Here is a 15,354-nt window from a genome sequence, read left to right as displayed (position 1 = left end):
TTTTTTTGATGACATTACCAATGAATGAATCTGAATTTCTTGACTATCTTGTCCGTAGGTGAATATCCTATCCTCCATAATTCCCAGCCAGTAAGCCAGCTTCCTTCCCTGAGGCCTGAACACCACCACTACCCAACAATCGATGAGCCTCTTCCACCAAGTAAGCTTTAGTTTTTACAGTCTGTATCTTAACTCTTCCTGTCGAATCTAACAAGGTCAGTATGAATTTGTTTGTAAACATCCAAACTCTTTCCCAACTCCATACCTATCCCTGCTACCAAAAACAATATGACACCAACTATAAAAATGGTAATTTTTGGACTAGTTTTTCAATGTGTGATCTTGAAAGATAACCAGATATTCTTAGTGTCCCTCATTTCCTGAAATGGAGAGCATTCTCCATTCTTTACAAGCAACACTACTTTTTTTCTTGATGAATGTTATTGTTACTTGGAAATTATCCATGAGGCTAAAATCCCAAATTTTACTCCTGCATTTAAAATTTTCTGTTCTGTGTAGCGTAATTCTGTTGTTCTCCATTGGATCTGTTATCCACAAGTATCTCCACGCAGTAGGTACTAACTTTAACTCACAGGGCCCAGAACTTGTACTTTCCTTACTATAACTGAATCAGTAAGTAACAGTTCCAAATTTCTTCTATAGTCCTTACAGATGGCCAGGCAAAATATCATCTTTAGGATAGAACTCATTATCATTTTTCCTACTAACAATGATGTGTAACTAATAATTATCTAACTAGTCATCTGACCTTAAGAAATTCATTTACTCTCCCAGATACTCAATTTTCTTCTTTGTAAGATAAAGCTACAATGTCCTCACCTGCTAAATGTTACATTTGAACTAGGTTGTTTCATTCCAGAATTAGCTTGATAGCATTCCATTTTAAAAAAATAATAGGAAGGAACTACTACCCCATATAATATAAAGTCATTTAGCATCATAAATATTTATGAATTCCAAAGCATCTCTGTTTGGGTTTAGGATTTTTTTTCCACCCAAAGATAAGCCTTAAGATTTAATAGGGTTTTTTTACAGCTATAAAAATCTTTCTAGGATACAAGAAACCAGTTTCTTTACATTCTTTTACCTGCACTTTTGTTAAGCAGCTACAGTTTTCAAAAGAAGAATTATTTGGTAATTCATCTGTTATTGGTAATAATGTCTTTTGCACAAACACTATCTTTTTTTCCTATTCAGTTGTTTTTCAGTAAGAAAATTTTGAATATTTTTGTTTTTCAGGGGCCAAACCAAATGTTATCTCCTTTAATTTTTGATGCTTGATTTCTTTATTAATTAATATATTGATTTATAATATTTCATAAATAGTAAAAATTCAGCATTATTATACACATTTTACTCTTAGCACTTACATGAAAAATATTGATATCATGTTGTTTCTGAAACATTTTCCCACAACAAATAACCTACCAAATGTAGGTGCATATACATTTATCTCCAGGTCCAGAAAACTACTTATTAAAAGCCACTTTTTAATAATTAATGCAAATTTATCTTGCCAGAGTGGTGATGCAGGCCTGTAATCCCAGCCATGCAGAGGACTGAAACAGAAAGGTTCCAAGTTCTAAGTCATCCTGGTCAACTAACTTAGTAAGACTCTGTCTCAAAGTAAAATTTTTACAAAGGCTGAGGGTGCAGTTCATTGGTAAAGCATTTACCTACCATAAATGACACCCAGCACCATGAAAAAAGTCTCCAGATAGAGTTCAGTTTTCCGTCCACATAGCACTGAAAGATACTGGAAAAGTTGTTAGCAAATCGTACCAACTAGACTGTCTTAGATAAGCTCAGATGGTACCTAAATGATTTCGTTATTCTTGTCATTTATTTGATAATATTGTTAGATGCTTAGTCAGTGCTGGGTACAGTTCCAGGCAAGCAAGATGGACAAAGATCCCTGCCCTCATGAAGTTTACAGCCCAGTCTGAGAGGCCTGCTAGAGCATGAAGGGCTTTGGCTTTTACTCTTCGTGAAGGGAAACTTGGCAGGGTTTTGAGCAGAGAAAAGCTACTGTGGGCACCTAGAGGGGAGAGAGTGGGGTACCCAGCTCCGTGTCCCAAGAACTGGCATAGTGACTGATTTGTAAAAGTGCTAAAGGGTGTTATCAGTTTGATGCTCTTTAAAAATCAGTAATCCTTCTTGGTTGAACAACAGTCCTGCTTGATTCAAAGCAGAGAATTGTCCAGCTGCTTGAAACTATTAGTTTGGGAGCCACTGAAATTTCAAAATTTTTGAGTCAAGATTACTACCAAGTAACACAATCACATGTATACACAGTTTCATCAGTGAGTTAGTTAATATTTCCCACTAACACTTGGCAGCTGGATTATCTGGTTGCCAGTTTAGCTAAAGCCTTCTAGAACACACCATACACTCTAACCACATTTTTCCTCAGTTTACTTTAAAAATTAAATTTGGTGCTCGGGATATTTTAGTTTTCCTTAGGCATCATTTGACATTCCCTTGGATCAGACACGTGCCTAAGTGTCTCTAAACAGATTCGCCACATACATTTAAAGCCAAAAATAGGCCGAGTTTATTTTTTCACTGAAAACATTGAGAGTTGCTATGTCATTACCTGAACAATGAGTTTTTAAGAGAATTATTAGTATCTGACCTACTCCCAAAAGCTATGGCTTTTCTCACTTAAGGGGCTGAATAGTTTTTTCCCCTTTTGCAGTCATGTTTGCTTTTTTCCTTCTGTGGTCTAACATAGTCCCAGCATATCATTATCATGTTGCTGCTGTTGCCACCGCATTTTTATGCGTGGTCTCGCAAAGCTTCACCCATTCCAATGTGGCAGACCTTGCTCTCGTATGTCAAGTTCAAGTAGAAATGCTTATCTCCGGCCCTTCACACTCGGGGGCCTTGTCATGCGTCCCTCCCACTGTAGCCCCTCCATGCATTACTATGCAGTGTATCATCAATGCTTCTGCCTTTTTCTTTCTGGTTTTTTGTGTGTTCACTTTGAGAAGCAAAAGACCTTATCTTTATCTCGGGCTCCCTCTGCTGTTCTGTTATTCATCAACAAATTGGTACATGCTAAAAAGTTTGATATTTATCATAGCCGTTACGGGTTTGGTTTGCTTTTGGTCAGAGATATTTGGCAACCACAGGTAGGTTGAATGTACATTGTGAATTTTGACAACTTTCTTCGGCATCAAGTCCTCCCATCCACCCTCTCAAAATGAGTGGCACAAAATGCGACTTAATAAGCGTTTTTAAAAAGTCATCTGAAGTTGCAGGTTTAAGGATTAAATTAATCTCAGTTTTAGTACAAGTGCCATTAGCTCTAAACCTAGTCACCATCTGTTAGATTTATCAAAGAAAGAATTTTTAGCCAGATGTGTGGCACACACCTCGATCCCTGAACTCTTGGAGGCTGAAGCAGGGGATGACAAATTTGAGCCCTAAATTTGACAGCTTAGTGAGATCTTGTGTTAAAATTTTTAAAAAGGGATGTGATGTAGCTCAGCATGAAAGAGAGAGAGAGAAAGAGACAGACAGAGAGCGCACTAAGAAAAGGAAGGGAAAGGAGAGGAGAGGAAAGGAGAATTGATTCTCCAGTGTCACAGTGTAGACTCTCACTTGAGGACATGTCCAGTCTTCCACAACTGTCATTTGAGTAGCCAACAGATTTTTTTAAAAGAAATAAACAGACTCTCTCTTTAGAAATCGTTAGAATTTGAGCACGAGTCATATCCAGCAAACCACCATTCCCATTCAGAGTGGCCCAGCAATGAGTCTGGGTGCCCCAGGCTCTTTGCTGGAATGCCCGCCCCATCCCATACCGCTGGTGACTGGCTTTTGTCACAACCAACAGTTGAGTTCTACCCACAGGAGACCGGGAGTGGTAACTGCTCATGTGGATCGGTGGTTTGTCCTTGATTTTTCTCTTTGCCTTTTTGTTGAACACCAGACTGGGAAGCTCGGATTGACAGCCATGGGCGGGTCTTTTATGTGGACCATGTGAACCGCACCACCACCTGGCAGCGCCCGACAGCGGCAGCCACCCCGGACGGGATGCGTAGATCCGGCTCAGTCCAGCAGATGGAGCAGCTCAACAGGCGGTTGGTGATCAGTATGCAATGAGCTCCTCTGAACCTAAAGACACCCACACTTTCCGCCCAGTGAGCAACCGAGGGAAATAATTAGGTTCCCTGAGGACGTGTTCATAGTGAGTCCTGGGGAGGCTAGACTTAGAAATAAGCTGGCAGGAGACAATCCCAGCTTGAGTGCCCTTTAAAACAGGGTCTCCCTTGAACTTCTTACGGGTCCAGTCTGGAAACCACAAGTTCTTAGCCTCCACCTTTATCCCATATCTTCACTGAGAATGTTAGTGTCCTACAAACCCTCTGGGAGTAGACCCCTAATTACACGTGGATGGGCATTTCCTGCCAGACTGGCCCGAATCCATCATAAAGTGCTCAGCGGGTACAAACCTCAGCACATTCTAAGGGTAGATCCTGTGAGAACGCTAAAAACTGGCTGCAGGAAAAGCAGTCTCATAAATCACTATCTTGGTTTCATAATTGTTAGGCGTGCATACATAATATTTCTTCAAAACTCCACTTCAGAAAAACAAATGCTCAGAAACATCCTTGACACCAGGTGCACTGGCTAGCTCCTATAATCCCAGCTACTTGGGAGGCTGAGGCAGGAGGATGGAGAGTTGGAGGCCAGCCTATGCAATGCAGAATGAGACCCAGTGTCAAAAAGATTTACTATTCATCTGAGATTTAATTTAAAAACTAGACCCTCACTGTTAAGTTTGCAAATATGTCATTTTAACGTGAAAATGAAACCATAAACCCTGTGCCACCCATGTTTCAGCTAGTAGAGAGCAGCAGGTCCACATCTTGTTCCCAGAGGCCAGGGTAGTGGCTTTGAGGTGCTTTAGTTGCCAGAAATGCAAGCAGCAAGCGCTCTTCCATTGTAATTGCATCAGTGTTCAGTCTTGTGCCTGTGTCCCATGGAAGCTGAAGGACAGGTTGAAAAGGGACAGGAAGCGTAGAGAACTGGGCTTGTGGGTGCCTGTTGATTGCAAAAACCTTTGAAACTCAGCTGTATCAGCCCGGGGGAGGGAAAGTGTACTATTTAGTCCCATTTAGAACACATCTGGACAAAAAAATTCCACTTTTTATGACTGTTATACACAAAGGAACGTACTTTAGGTAAGAGCCACAAGAACATTTCTTGATTGCTGGAGCATTTGGAAGATATTTGTTTTCCATTTTTCTCCATCAATGTTTAAGTCATTAATGAGAACCGTAAAGGATTCTCCCTGGCAGCATCTCTCTTAAGTTACATCGAAAGAAAACATGTTACAAGGATGACCTTGTGATAACCTAGTTTTACTAGACACGGATGCACGCAAAAATCCATGAACAGTTCTTTCGTGGTGACTACAGCAAAACTCCTGCAATTAAAAATGTAGACAACACAGAAAGCTCACCTATTGTGATTCCAGAGGCAAAATTTAGCCTTCAGAGCTGTCTTGTCAGAATAGATGAGCTGAAATTGTTCAGCAGATTGAGACAGTGTTATCAGGTGATGTGCACAAAAGACACTGAATACTAAATGTGAAATATGTCAACAGTAAATAAAACAAGCAAACTATAAATCTGAAGCAGAAGAAAGCACTTCTTTTATAGATTTTTGTCCTATGCATAAAAAAATCCGTAAAAGTTCATTATGTTTAGGTTGTGGAATATAAAATTTAGACCAAGGCAGCTGGACTCACCTGTAAACCCAAGCACTCTGGGGGCTGAGGCAGGAGGATCCAGTCTGGAAAACTTAATGATTTAGTTTGAACCCAGTCTGGCAACTTAGCAAGACTGGGTCTTAAAAATTTTAGAGAAAGGCTACAGCCAGAACTCAGTGTGAAGACCCTGGATTCAATCTCCAGTATAGAGCCGGGTGGGGGGGGGTGGATTAGGCCAAATCCAACTAGAACCAGACCTCTCAAAAACTTTTGCAACTTTTCATATATCGGTTCCTGTGTCCTCCAGTGGGCTAAATGCACTAGGAGGAACAAGCCAGACTTTGCCAAATAAGAAGCCGTATTTGTAGTTTGTCTGAACTGATAAAGAAAATGGAATTTAGCAATTCAAGAAAGTACTTATTCTTGTGAAAAACCTCCTACTAGAGGAGGTCAGATAACCTTCAAATAAAAATCCAGGCTTCTTAATATTTATCTGAACCTATTGCCTTCAAGCATTTAATGTTTTCAGTGATTTGGCATGATAAGAGCAACCACAGACAGCACGCAACAAGTCTTTTTGTCTAGCTCACCTGCGATCCGCACAGAGGTCATTTTCTGATAACCAGCAGTTATCAGGAGAAATTTCCAAGGGTCACCAGCTCACCACAAACCAGAAATAAATCTTAACGTTGGAAGAAGAACTATCCCCTGAGTCCCTGTGATTGTGACCATCAGATATGCTGGTAATAAGAAATGCAGAGGGCCAGCAGACAGCGTGTGAGCTCTTGTGGTCACCTGCATGGACCAAGGTCAGACTGAGCCACTTTGCAAATGTGGCACTCCCTCGCAAGCCTTTGTGGCTTGACTGCAGGCTTCTGCCACAGAGAGGTCCCGCACTACCTGCCTCCCACCAGGACCCGTCTCCTCAGCTACCGGCCAAATGTGGGCATCATGTGCCCTGTGACCCTTCCCAGAATCCTCCATGCCACAGAGGCAGGGACTGCCCCCTCCGGCCACGGGAATGTGCACGTCTGTAGTTCACGCCTTACCTTCCTATGCTATTTTCTCTTCTGCTCTTCCCATTACTTAACATGATACTGAAATATAATAGGAGTTGGTACAAGATGCTTCCCTGAGTTAGTTCCTATCCTTTTGGAATATCCAGAACAAATCACTCCACTTTCACATGCATGTAGTGAGCAAGCAGAAGACGAAAATGTGCATTCTCCTTTTAAACTGCTAAGAACAAATACTACACTTGATCTTAGCCGAAAGACCAAGAAGCAATGTAGTCTCATTTTAAATGACCAACTAAAGCTGATTTTTTAAATTGCTTGTATAAAATTGTAAGGGAGATTAAAAAAAATTAAATGGTAAAAAATAATCTACAATCCCAAGGATTAAGCTTTTTTTAAAAAAAAACCATTTAAAATTGCAATGCACATTAAAAATGCATCCACAATTCTCACAGAGTTGTAATAGTAAAATACACTTAGACATTCAGTTTTCACTCAAGACACTATAATCATCTTTTACATTGCTGCATAAGTCTTCATATTAACTTTTAAATGCTTATAAATATCTCACTGAATGGCTTTAATTTAGTTTCTAAAACTATTAGATGATTTCCCTATCACTCCTATCACTGTATTTTACTTGGCCAGCAAGGGCACTGCTCCACACTGAGATCGCCTTGTGGTAGAGCCTCCCCTGAGGACTCTGCTGGCTACAGAGCATGCCCAGGGAGGTAAACACGGTTTGGGTGTCTAATGCCAACAGCTGCTTACTAATGTGGTCTTGGGGTCACTCTGCCAACAACAACTTGACTTCCATCTCATCACTTATTTAGGAGGTATCCTTGGGATTTTGGAACTTTATTCTTGGAGTGTCAACTTTTTCCTTCAATATTTTCTCTAAAAACTATAGTTATTCCCATGTGAACTGTCTGTTTCTAGGTTTTCAGGTTCCCCCCCATACACACACACTAAATTGTGTGTTTACAAATTACGTATTTCAACCTTTTTTTACCAATTTCCCTATTGATACACTATGATAATTTTCCTATTAATGTACTATTAGTGTTTAACTTTTTGCTGCAGGGAGGGAGGGGGACAGAGAGAGAGAGAGAGAACACTCACAAATAATTGTTGATGAAACAGAAGACTTCCTCTTCCCTTTTCCTCTTTTATTTACCAACTCCATGTGCGCTGCTTCCCCCAAAACTTCTCCGGGGCTTCAGCAGAGATCAAAAATGTCTAACACCAGTATCTGAGGCTGTTTGTTGACCTAACAAAGCCCGAGATAATCAGGGCTCAGCTGAGGACGTGTGGAGGAGACTGTGACCTCACTGACATTTACATTTTCAAGTAAGATCATAATTACTCATGAAAAGTCTCTGCTGTGGTCACTGCACTTCAGGAAGGAATAGAGAGCTTACAGCTTGCTCTTTGTTGAAGCCCTGTTGGGGCGGTTTTGCTGAGACACAAACTTCCTGACACATAGCAGCCTAAATCAACCACAGTCATTTATTACAATTGCTACCATTATTTCTCATGGTTCTGGTTGCCTGGGCCCAGCTAAGCACTGTCTCTTGACTTGTCTCATGGTTTGGTTAGGATAACTAGGGCTGGAGGCGATGTATTTGATGGTGGATGCTGGCTGTTGTCCTAAGTGTTTAACTCTGACAGTTACCCTGACAGTTCTCTTGCAAGTAGTCTGGAGACCACACCAAGGAAGCCCCCTGTAAGGTCAAGGAAAGAATGTAGAGCTGGTCTTAAAAACCTTAGGCCCCCATCAGTGCAGTGCTGGGTGTCCCTCTTGCTTGACCTAAGACTTCACTTGGACACCTGATTGTCCCCTGCTACTTGGACTCTTTCCTCCTCCTCCTCTTCCTCCTCCTCCTCCTCCTCCTCCTCCTCCTCCTCCTCTTTCTCCTCCTTCACCTCCCCATTGCTTTCCTGAGCACAAGAGCCATCTAAGTAAAATTCTCCTGAGCATTGTGACTGCTGCAAGCCTCAGGACTTCCAAATCAATGTGTCACATTGCACCCAAAATCTCACTCCTTCAAGGATCCATCTTCTTCCCTACTGTCCTTCAGCCACCTGGTCCAAGCAGAAGCCTTGAACTTCACAGTTGTCTCTTCAACATCCTTATCTAGCAAGGCCCTAAAACTATTGGATCTGCTGGTAAAAATATTAGATACTGCCACCAAATATGTCTTGCTGTGGCCCTTTTACTCATCCCCACTCTGCCTTCAGGAAAGGGAAATTCCAGTCCTGGTCTTGTCACCCTGGGAGGCTGGAGAGCCTTTATTCAAACAGAAGTCATGGGGAGAGCAAAGAGGCCACTTGGAATGAGGGAGGAGGGTGGGCCAGAGAGAAAGTAGATGGCTGGACTCTGTCTATAGAAGAACCCATGAAGCAGACAGAGAGGCAGAGGAGCATAGGAATGTTCTGAGATCCCGCTAGCAGATACCACTGTCCTAAGAAGCCCTGCGGTGTGCGGGTGCCCCCTCACTAATGGCTCCGCCCCCCCCACCTGGGTTGGCCGTCAGCATCTACAGCCAAGACTGTCCCAGTAGCGGCCACACTACTCCCCTGGACCCAGGGTCTTCTCCACTCACCCTCCACGCCAGCATGGGCCAATCATTCTCAGGGTGAACCTGGAACTGTCTCTGTGTCTTTGCAATGACTCTTCACTGAGTGTCGACCTCTGGACCTGTGCCTCAGGGTCACCTGGGAACAGATGCAGTACAGATCAGAAATGCAGATTCTTTAGCCCAACCCCAGAACTACCCAATCAGACTCTGGCGTGGGGTCCAGGAATCAAGTCCCACGTTGATTCTGATGCTGCTCAGCTTGGGACACCTGAATGCATACTGTTGCCGAGGTGCACACGGGTTGCCCCCTCCCTCCCTCTCACGTCCCACTGCGCATGCACCTCATGTCACCCCTGAGCTTCTCAGAACTCTCCCGTGGTGCTCTACGTGCACCCTATTTTCTCTTCTGAAAATGTTCTTTGCAGAAAAGCATCCTGAAAAGTTTACCCTCTGACTTCAAAATGTATCTACCTTCTGGTATCGGTCTTCTTGCGTCTACCTTGTGTGTTCCCACTGGTCTCTTACATGTCCAGGACAGACCTTCTCAGCTAGAGTTGTTTGCATATCACTTCCCTGCTTTGCTCAATTTCAGCCCAGTGACTGTGTTCCAGGGGCAGTGGCATATTCTACTCCTCTCTGTCATCTGTATGTCTAGCTTAGAACCTACACACAGCAGAAGGACAGTATTTAGTACTTGCTAGGATGACTGATGGGTTAAACCACCTGATATGATCCTCAACTTAGAAAAAACAATGAACCTTAAACTAAACAGCTAATATTTTGTCTGCCAGTATGCTTATGGGTGTATACTTTCTATAACCTCTGCCCAGCCATGTCAGTTACCCATCAAATAAAAATGTGAGAACAACTATTCTGATTTGTGTACTTACTATACTAATTTAGAGGTAATTCCATACACTTGGACTGTAACATTTTAATTTGCTTCTCACATTCTGATTTCAGACTTAGTCTGTTAGGTTTTTTTTTTTTTCTAATGCAGGGCACAAGCTATTTACATGATTAGTTATTATTTGTGTTGATTTTTTAAAGATCATCATACTTAAAACTCATTATAGCTTACAAAACAGAAAGAAGTCAAATAATCTAAAGATACTGGTCCTGCTAATTATTTTGGCTGTCTCTTGAGAAGTTCTTTACAGATTCCCCAGTTGTCTGATTCAGAGCATCTGCTTCCAGCAAGCAAGCAGATGAAAATTAACTGCTCTTTTCCGTTTTTCTTATGCAAAGGTATCAAAATATTCAGCGAACCATCGCAACAGAGAGGCCCGAGGAAGATTCTGGCAGCCAAAACTGTGAGCAAGTCCCAGCCGGCGGAGGTGGAGGCGGAGGGAGTGACTCGGAGGCTGAATCTTTCCAGTCAAATCTAGGTATTGGAGGAAGGATCCCCAGACACCAGTGATGGCACCTGATGGCTGTGTGACAGAAGTGTGCAGCCCTCTTACCCTGGTATATGGGAGCAGCAGAATGAGCGGAGGATCAGGGTGGAAGAAAAAAAGGCGTGGGGCCCACTGGGGAAAGCAGACAACAGAACTTCCTGTCCACCATGGAAGCTGGCAGGACACACAGAGGATGCAGCACTATTGCCACCAGGGCTTGAGGGTTTGGAGACAGGAAGCAGATGATCCTGGGATGGGACTGACTTTGCTAGGGTACTTGTGCAACAAGGCATCTTATATGATGGCCTAATCATGCATTGCTAAGCACATTTATCTGCTGGTTTCCTGAAAATTTTCCAATTATTAATAAACACGCAATAAAAATGTACATTCTGTGTCAAAAGAACACTAGGAATAATTACCTGTCTGCATTTAGAATAAAACTCAGTTCTCTCAAAGGAAGAAACAGGGGACAAAGAGGTTTTCCAAGGCGCTGTGGGTATGTTCATGTTCAAGAGCATGTTTTGCCTGCTACAGGACATCCACCTACGGTCTACTTTTCCTAGCTTTCTTCGTCTTCATTTTTTTGAGTGTCCCAGAGTAGAACCCAAGGATATTCAAAACACATGAGACTGGGTTCTACTTTCTGTGCCATATAAAATTATCACAGTGACATCCTGAGGATACACTTCCTTCTTCAATTACATGAAGGCAAATTTAGTTGTCAAAAGAGGGCTTACACAGTAGGCAAGCAGACATTGTGATTCCCATCCTGCTGCATTTCAGGCATCTGGCAAAGTAGACACAGGGCATTTCTGTGTGATGTCTTAAGCATGCATACACAGTTCCACCAACAGCTTTAATTAACATGAAGAAAAAAGGAACAGAAAATTGACTTCTGGGTTTGGTGGTGAATCACGTGGCATTTACTGTGTAATGTTGTGTGAGTCCACTTGCCATGTCTGTCATAAAATACCTAAGAATATCAACTTGAGAGATTAATTTTGGTTAATGGCCTCAGAGGGTTCAGTCCATGTGATCCACTTTACCACTTTAGGCCAATGGTGAGGCAGAAACATCATGGCAGAATAGTGTGGTAGAGCAAAGTTACTCACTGCTTTCAGGCGCAGAGAGAGAGAGAGAGAGAGAGAGAGCAGAACAACTGGGAACCAGATACAGTCCCCACAGTCCTATCCCCATGACACACTCCCATTGCACTCCCACAATGCCATCCGATTGTGATCTCATCTATGGAGATCTCATCTTAGCACAGACTGAGCCTTCAGCACTGTGAGCTTTGGCAGGGGGAGCACTGCAGATTCCAACCATAACACAAACTCTGGTTCTGCAGGTCGACAGTGTGAGCTCAGCTGGCTGGGTAGCAGAATGCCACAGGGCTTATAGTAGGATGTCATAGGATGTTGCATTGAGTGTGGGCTGGCCAATCTGAGAAGGCCCCAGCTCTCAACAGACTCATGGAACTTGTTTCCATGGTAATAGCAAGGATAGAAGAAAGACATATAGGCCTCTTTAAGCCTTGACTCAATTTGCCACTTCTGCCACAGGCGCCTAGTTGAAGCAGACCACAAGGCCACCTCTGATTCAGCAAGAGGAAGAAAAGCACCCCTTGGCACAGGAGTGTGATACAGGGCAGGGAAAATTGCGAGCCTTTCTGCACTCACTCACTCATAGCCATGGCTAACAACTTGTAACAAAAATAAGAAAAAAGTCCCTAGACCTAAGAGTCTCCTCTTAGGCAGGAGATACTAAGGACTCAATCTAACAAGTATGCAGGAACCCGAGGAGAAAATAATGATTTCTTAACTGACTCACAGAAAGCAACACAAGTTGAGTATCTCTGATTCAAAAGCCAAAATTCAGATGCTGTGAAAGCCAAAATTAGTAAAGATACTGTATAGAATTACCTTCAGGCTCTGTGTGTGAGGCATATATGAAACATAAAGGAGTTCCAGGCTAAAAGGGTTTCATCTTCAGAGCATCTCATTATGCATCTGCAGGATCTAAAAAACTTCAAAACACTTCTGGTCCCAAGCGTTCTGGTGGGGAATACCCGTGGGACACCTGAGTGTGTCAATATTAAAACAGCGTCTGCTGTGGTATGTGGGTGAAGGTCGGTGTGCTGCTGCTGCTGATGATGATGCTGATGCTGATGCTGATGCTGATGCTGATGCTGATGCTGATGCTTGCGGGAAGGAAAATACTATACGATGCTACCTTGGTTCGTGAATGCTTCTGTTGGTCAACAGTTCGGTTCACAAGCAGAAGCACTGGGCAAATTTTTTGTTGCATCGGGTGGCGAACACGACCACAGTCATCTTTCCCACGTGGCCGTGGATATGGTCATCTTTTCCAAAGTCACAGGATAAATTCACTTCATGAACCAAGGTACCACTGTGCCACGTTTGAAATGAATTTTTCGCAATGTATTCTGTTCCTCTGCTCCACTTTTTCCAGATCTAAGGAGGGAAGGCTCACTTTCTCCAGTGAATTCACAGAAAATCACCTTGCTGTTGCAGTCGCCTGCCGTCAAGTTCATCACCAACCCTGAGTTCTTCACCGTGCTGCACGCCAATTACGTGAGTGCTCAAGACAGAGGGCCTGGCCTGGCCCCACCTTGATCTAGAGAAAGGTTTTTAAAGAGGATTGATTTTTACCATATGCAATGGGAAAAAAGATGGTTCAGTCCATTTTTCTCACCATCTGCCAGTCCCCCCAAAAGCAAAAGGCTGGATTTATAAATGCTGTGGCCTCTTGAGGTTTTTGTTTTTTGTTTTGTTTTGTCAGCTTTAAATCAATGAACGTGCATTGGGAACAAAAAAGTGTTTTTATTATTAAAATTTTTCAAGTGCTGAGGCCTTTGCACTGATTTATTTTCATTAATACTAATGCTACTCATTTATTTTTAATTTTTTCCACATTTTATTAATGTATATTGGTTATACAAATTACTACTGTTTTATTTGGGCAGATTTGTACACGCACATAACATACTTTAATCATCCCCCTTGCCCTCTTTTTCGTTAAAATTTTAAAAGAACAAGATTATGAAGTTGCCAGATTCCTTTCCCCTAAATGACTTTATAAAATAATTTTCACTAAAGAAATTTTGAACCACACTCGCTAACTGGATTTTCTCTTCATGTAGTTTTTTAAATAGCATGCTGACCTTAAATCTGGTGATTTCACATATATATAGTTTTCATTGCTCTTGGGGGGGTTGACACAATAATTACCACACTCATTAATTTTCCTTCCTGTTGTTCAGGCGCAGATCTGGTGCTGGTGTCAGAGATAGATTAGAGTGACAGCTAAACAGCAGGTGACTGTGATAATGTGGTAGGACAGCCCCTTCCCCAGACAGAGGAGGGGAGCACTGGGGAGCTGAGGTGACAGCCAATTGAGTCCTGCAAGGGAGCAGGAAGTCTAGGCGAGGGATGGTGTGATGGGAAGGGTGCAGATAAGAAAGTGCCCTGTGGCCACAGGTGGAGCAAGGGTAGGAGATAAGCAGCAGACACTTTGTACCAGGCAGAGGAGCCTGGATCGACCTCAGTGGGCAGCAGGAACCCACCAGGTCTTAGGCACTGGGGCTTCATGCAGGGGGTTTCATCAAGCATTGTCTCTGCAGAAAGTGGGGAGCCTCTGAGGGGCCAGAACTGGAAGCTGATTCAGCCGCTCAGTTGAGAGATAACCAAAGCCTGACCTGAGGAAGGGACTGGAAGCGTGGCAGGAGATTGCTCCAAATACCCAGAGAGAGCTCTCAGGGAACTGACGGCGTTTGAGCCCTCTCTAGTCACTGATGGTGGAAGTTGAATACACAAGATAGATGCAATAGCTTCTGCTTTAAGCACATAACTTAGGTGGCAATTCCAATAGGCAGGAAACATGGGGCCTTGCTGAGATGACAGAGAAAGAGGTAGACACTGAGGGTCAGGCTCAGAACAGCTCCCAGGGGTACAATGAGGATTGTGGCCATACTAATGGCTCTGTGCTATGCACTGGGCACCAGGTGGGTACTAGGACAGATGCATGGGGCCAACTCTCTCTGGCTTCCCATAGTTTGCCTATCACAGCCACTCATTCACGTGGACACATCCACATGCATGCATATATCCTATGTACCATAAAATTGTCATTTGTTACATTTTAAAACACCTAAAACTTTTACCTTCTCATGCACTGATTCTGCACAAGAGTTTACATAGGATTCAGAGGAATGCCAGACCTTTGAAGTTCATTCTTAAATTTCCAGGGACCCTCAGGTACTACCTTGTGTTAGAGCTAAGGCAGAGCTCTGCAGTCAGAAGAAATTGGGGAAGAGAAGAGTGATGCTCAGGGTGGGGAGGGGGACCTCAAGAGAGCCAAGTGCAGCCAGGACTGCAGGAGGGTACAGAGATGCACGGGGCCAGAAGTGCCTGAGGCTGCTAAGCAGTCAGGTCTAACTGGGGTGGCATATAGGTCCACATGTGTGTCTTTACTTTTTCTGCAAACTCTCTCCTTCTAAGACCTCTACCTCAAGGTCACAGTAAATCACTGTAGCAATCATGTTAGATCCTGTTAAAGTGCTCCAAGTGTACTTAGTCTGGATCTTTCCTGTT

General features: G+C 43.0%; 1 protein-coding gene and 1 pseudogene across 7 annotated transcripts in view; one reads left to right on the top strand and one right to left on the bottom strand.

Annotated features, from left to right (window-relative positions):
- The window catches only part of Hecw1 (HECT, C2 and WW domain containing E3 ubiquitin protein ligase 1), a 388,661-nt gene that overhangs the window by 289,355 nt on the left and 83,952 nt on the right, over positions 1-15,354 (top strand). For 5 of the 7 annotated variants that reach the window (XM_063233918.1, XM_063233919.1, XM_063233915.1 and 2 more), the window contains 4 exons: positions 59-160; positions 3,959-4,109; positions 10,590-10,729; positions 13,214-13,335. In XM_063233918.1, coding sequence (XP_063089988.1) covers positions 59-160; positions 3,959-4,109; positions 10,590-10,729; positions 13,214-13,335 — 515 coding nt within the window. The remainder of the gene's footprint in view (positions 1-58; positions 161-3,958; positions 4,110-10,589; positions 10,730-13,213; positions 13,336-15,354) is intronic. The other 2 variants (XM_063233922.1, XM_063233921.1) reach the window with 1 other exon arrangement.
- Positions 6,816-7,031, bottom strand: LOC111756959 (U2 spliceosomal RNA; annotated as a pseudogene).

The sequence above is a fragment of the Cavia porcellus genome, unplaced genomic scaffold (assembly GCF_034190915.1).
Source record: "Cavia porcellus strain 051 isolate PalLab524CR breed Dunkin Hartley unplaced genomic scaffold, mCavPor4.1 scaffold_23, whole genome shotgun sequence".
NCBI classification, from domain to species: domain Eukaryota; kingdom Metazoa; phylum Chordata; class Mammalia; order Rodentia; family Caviidae; genus Cavia; species Cavia porcellus.
Note: the sequence above shows the minus strand (reverse complement) of the source record. Positions and strands in the feature narration are given on the sequence as shown.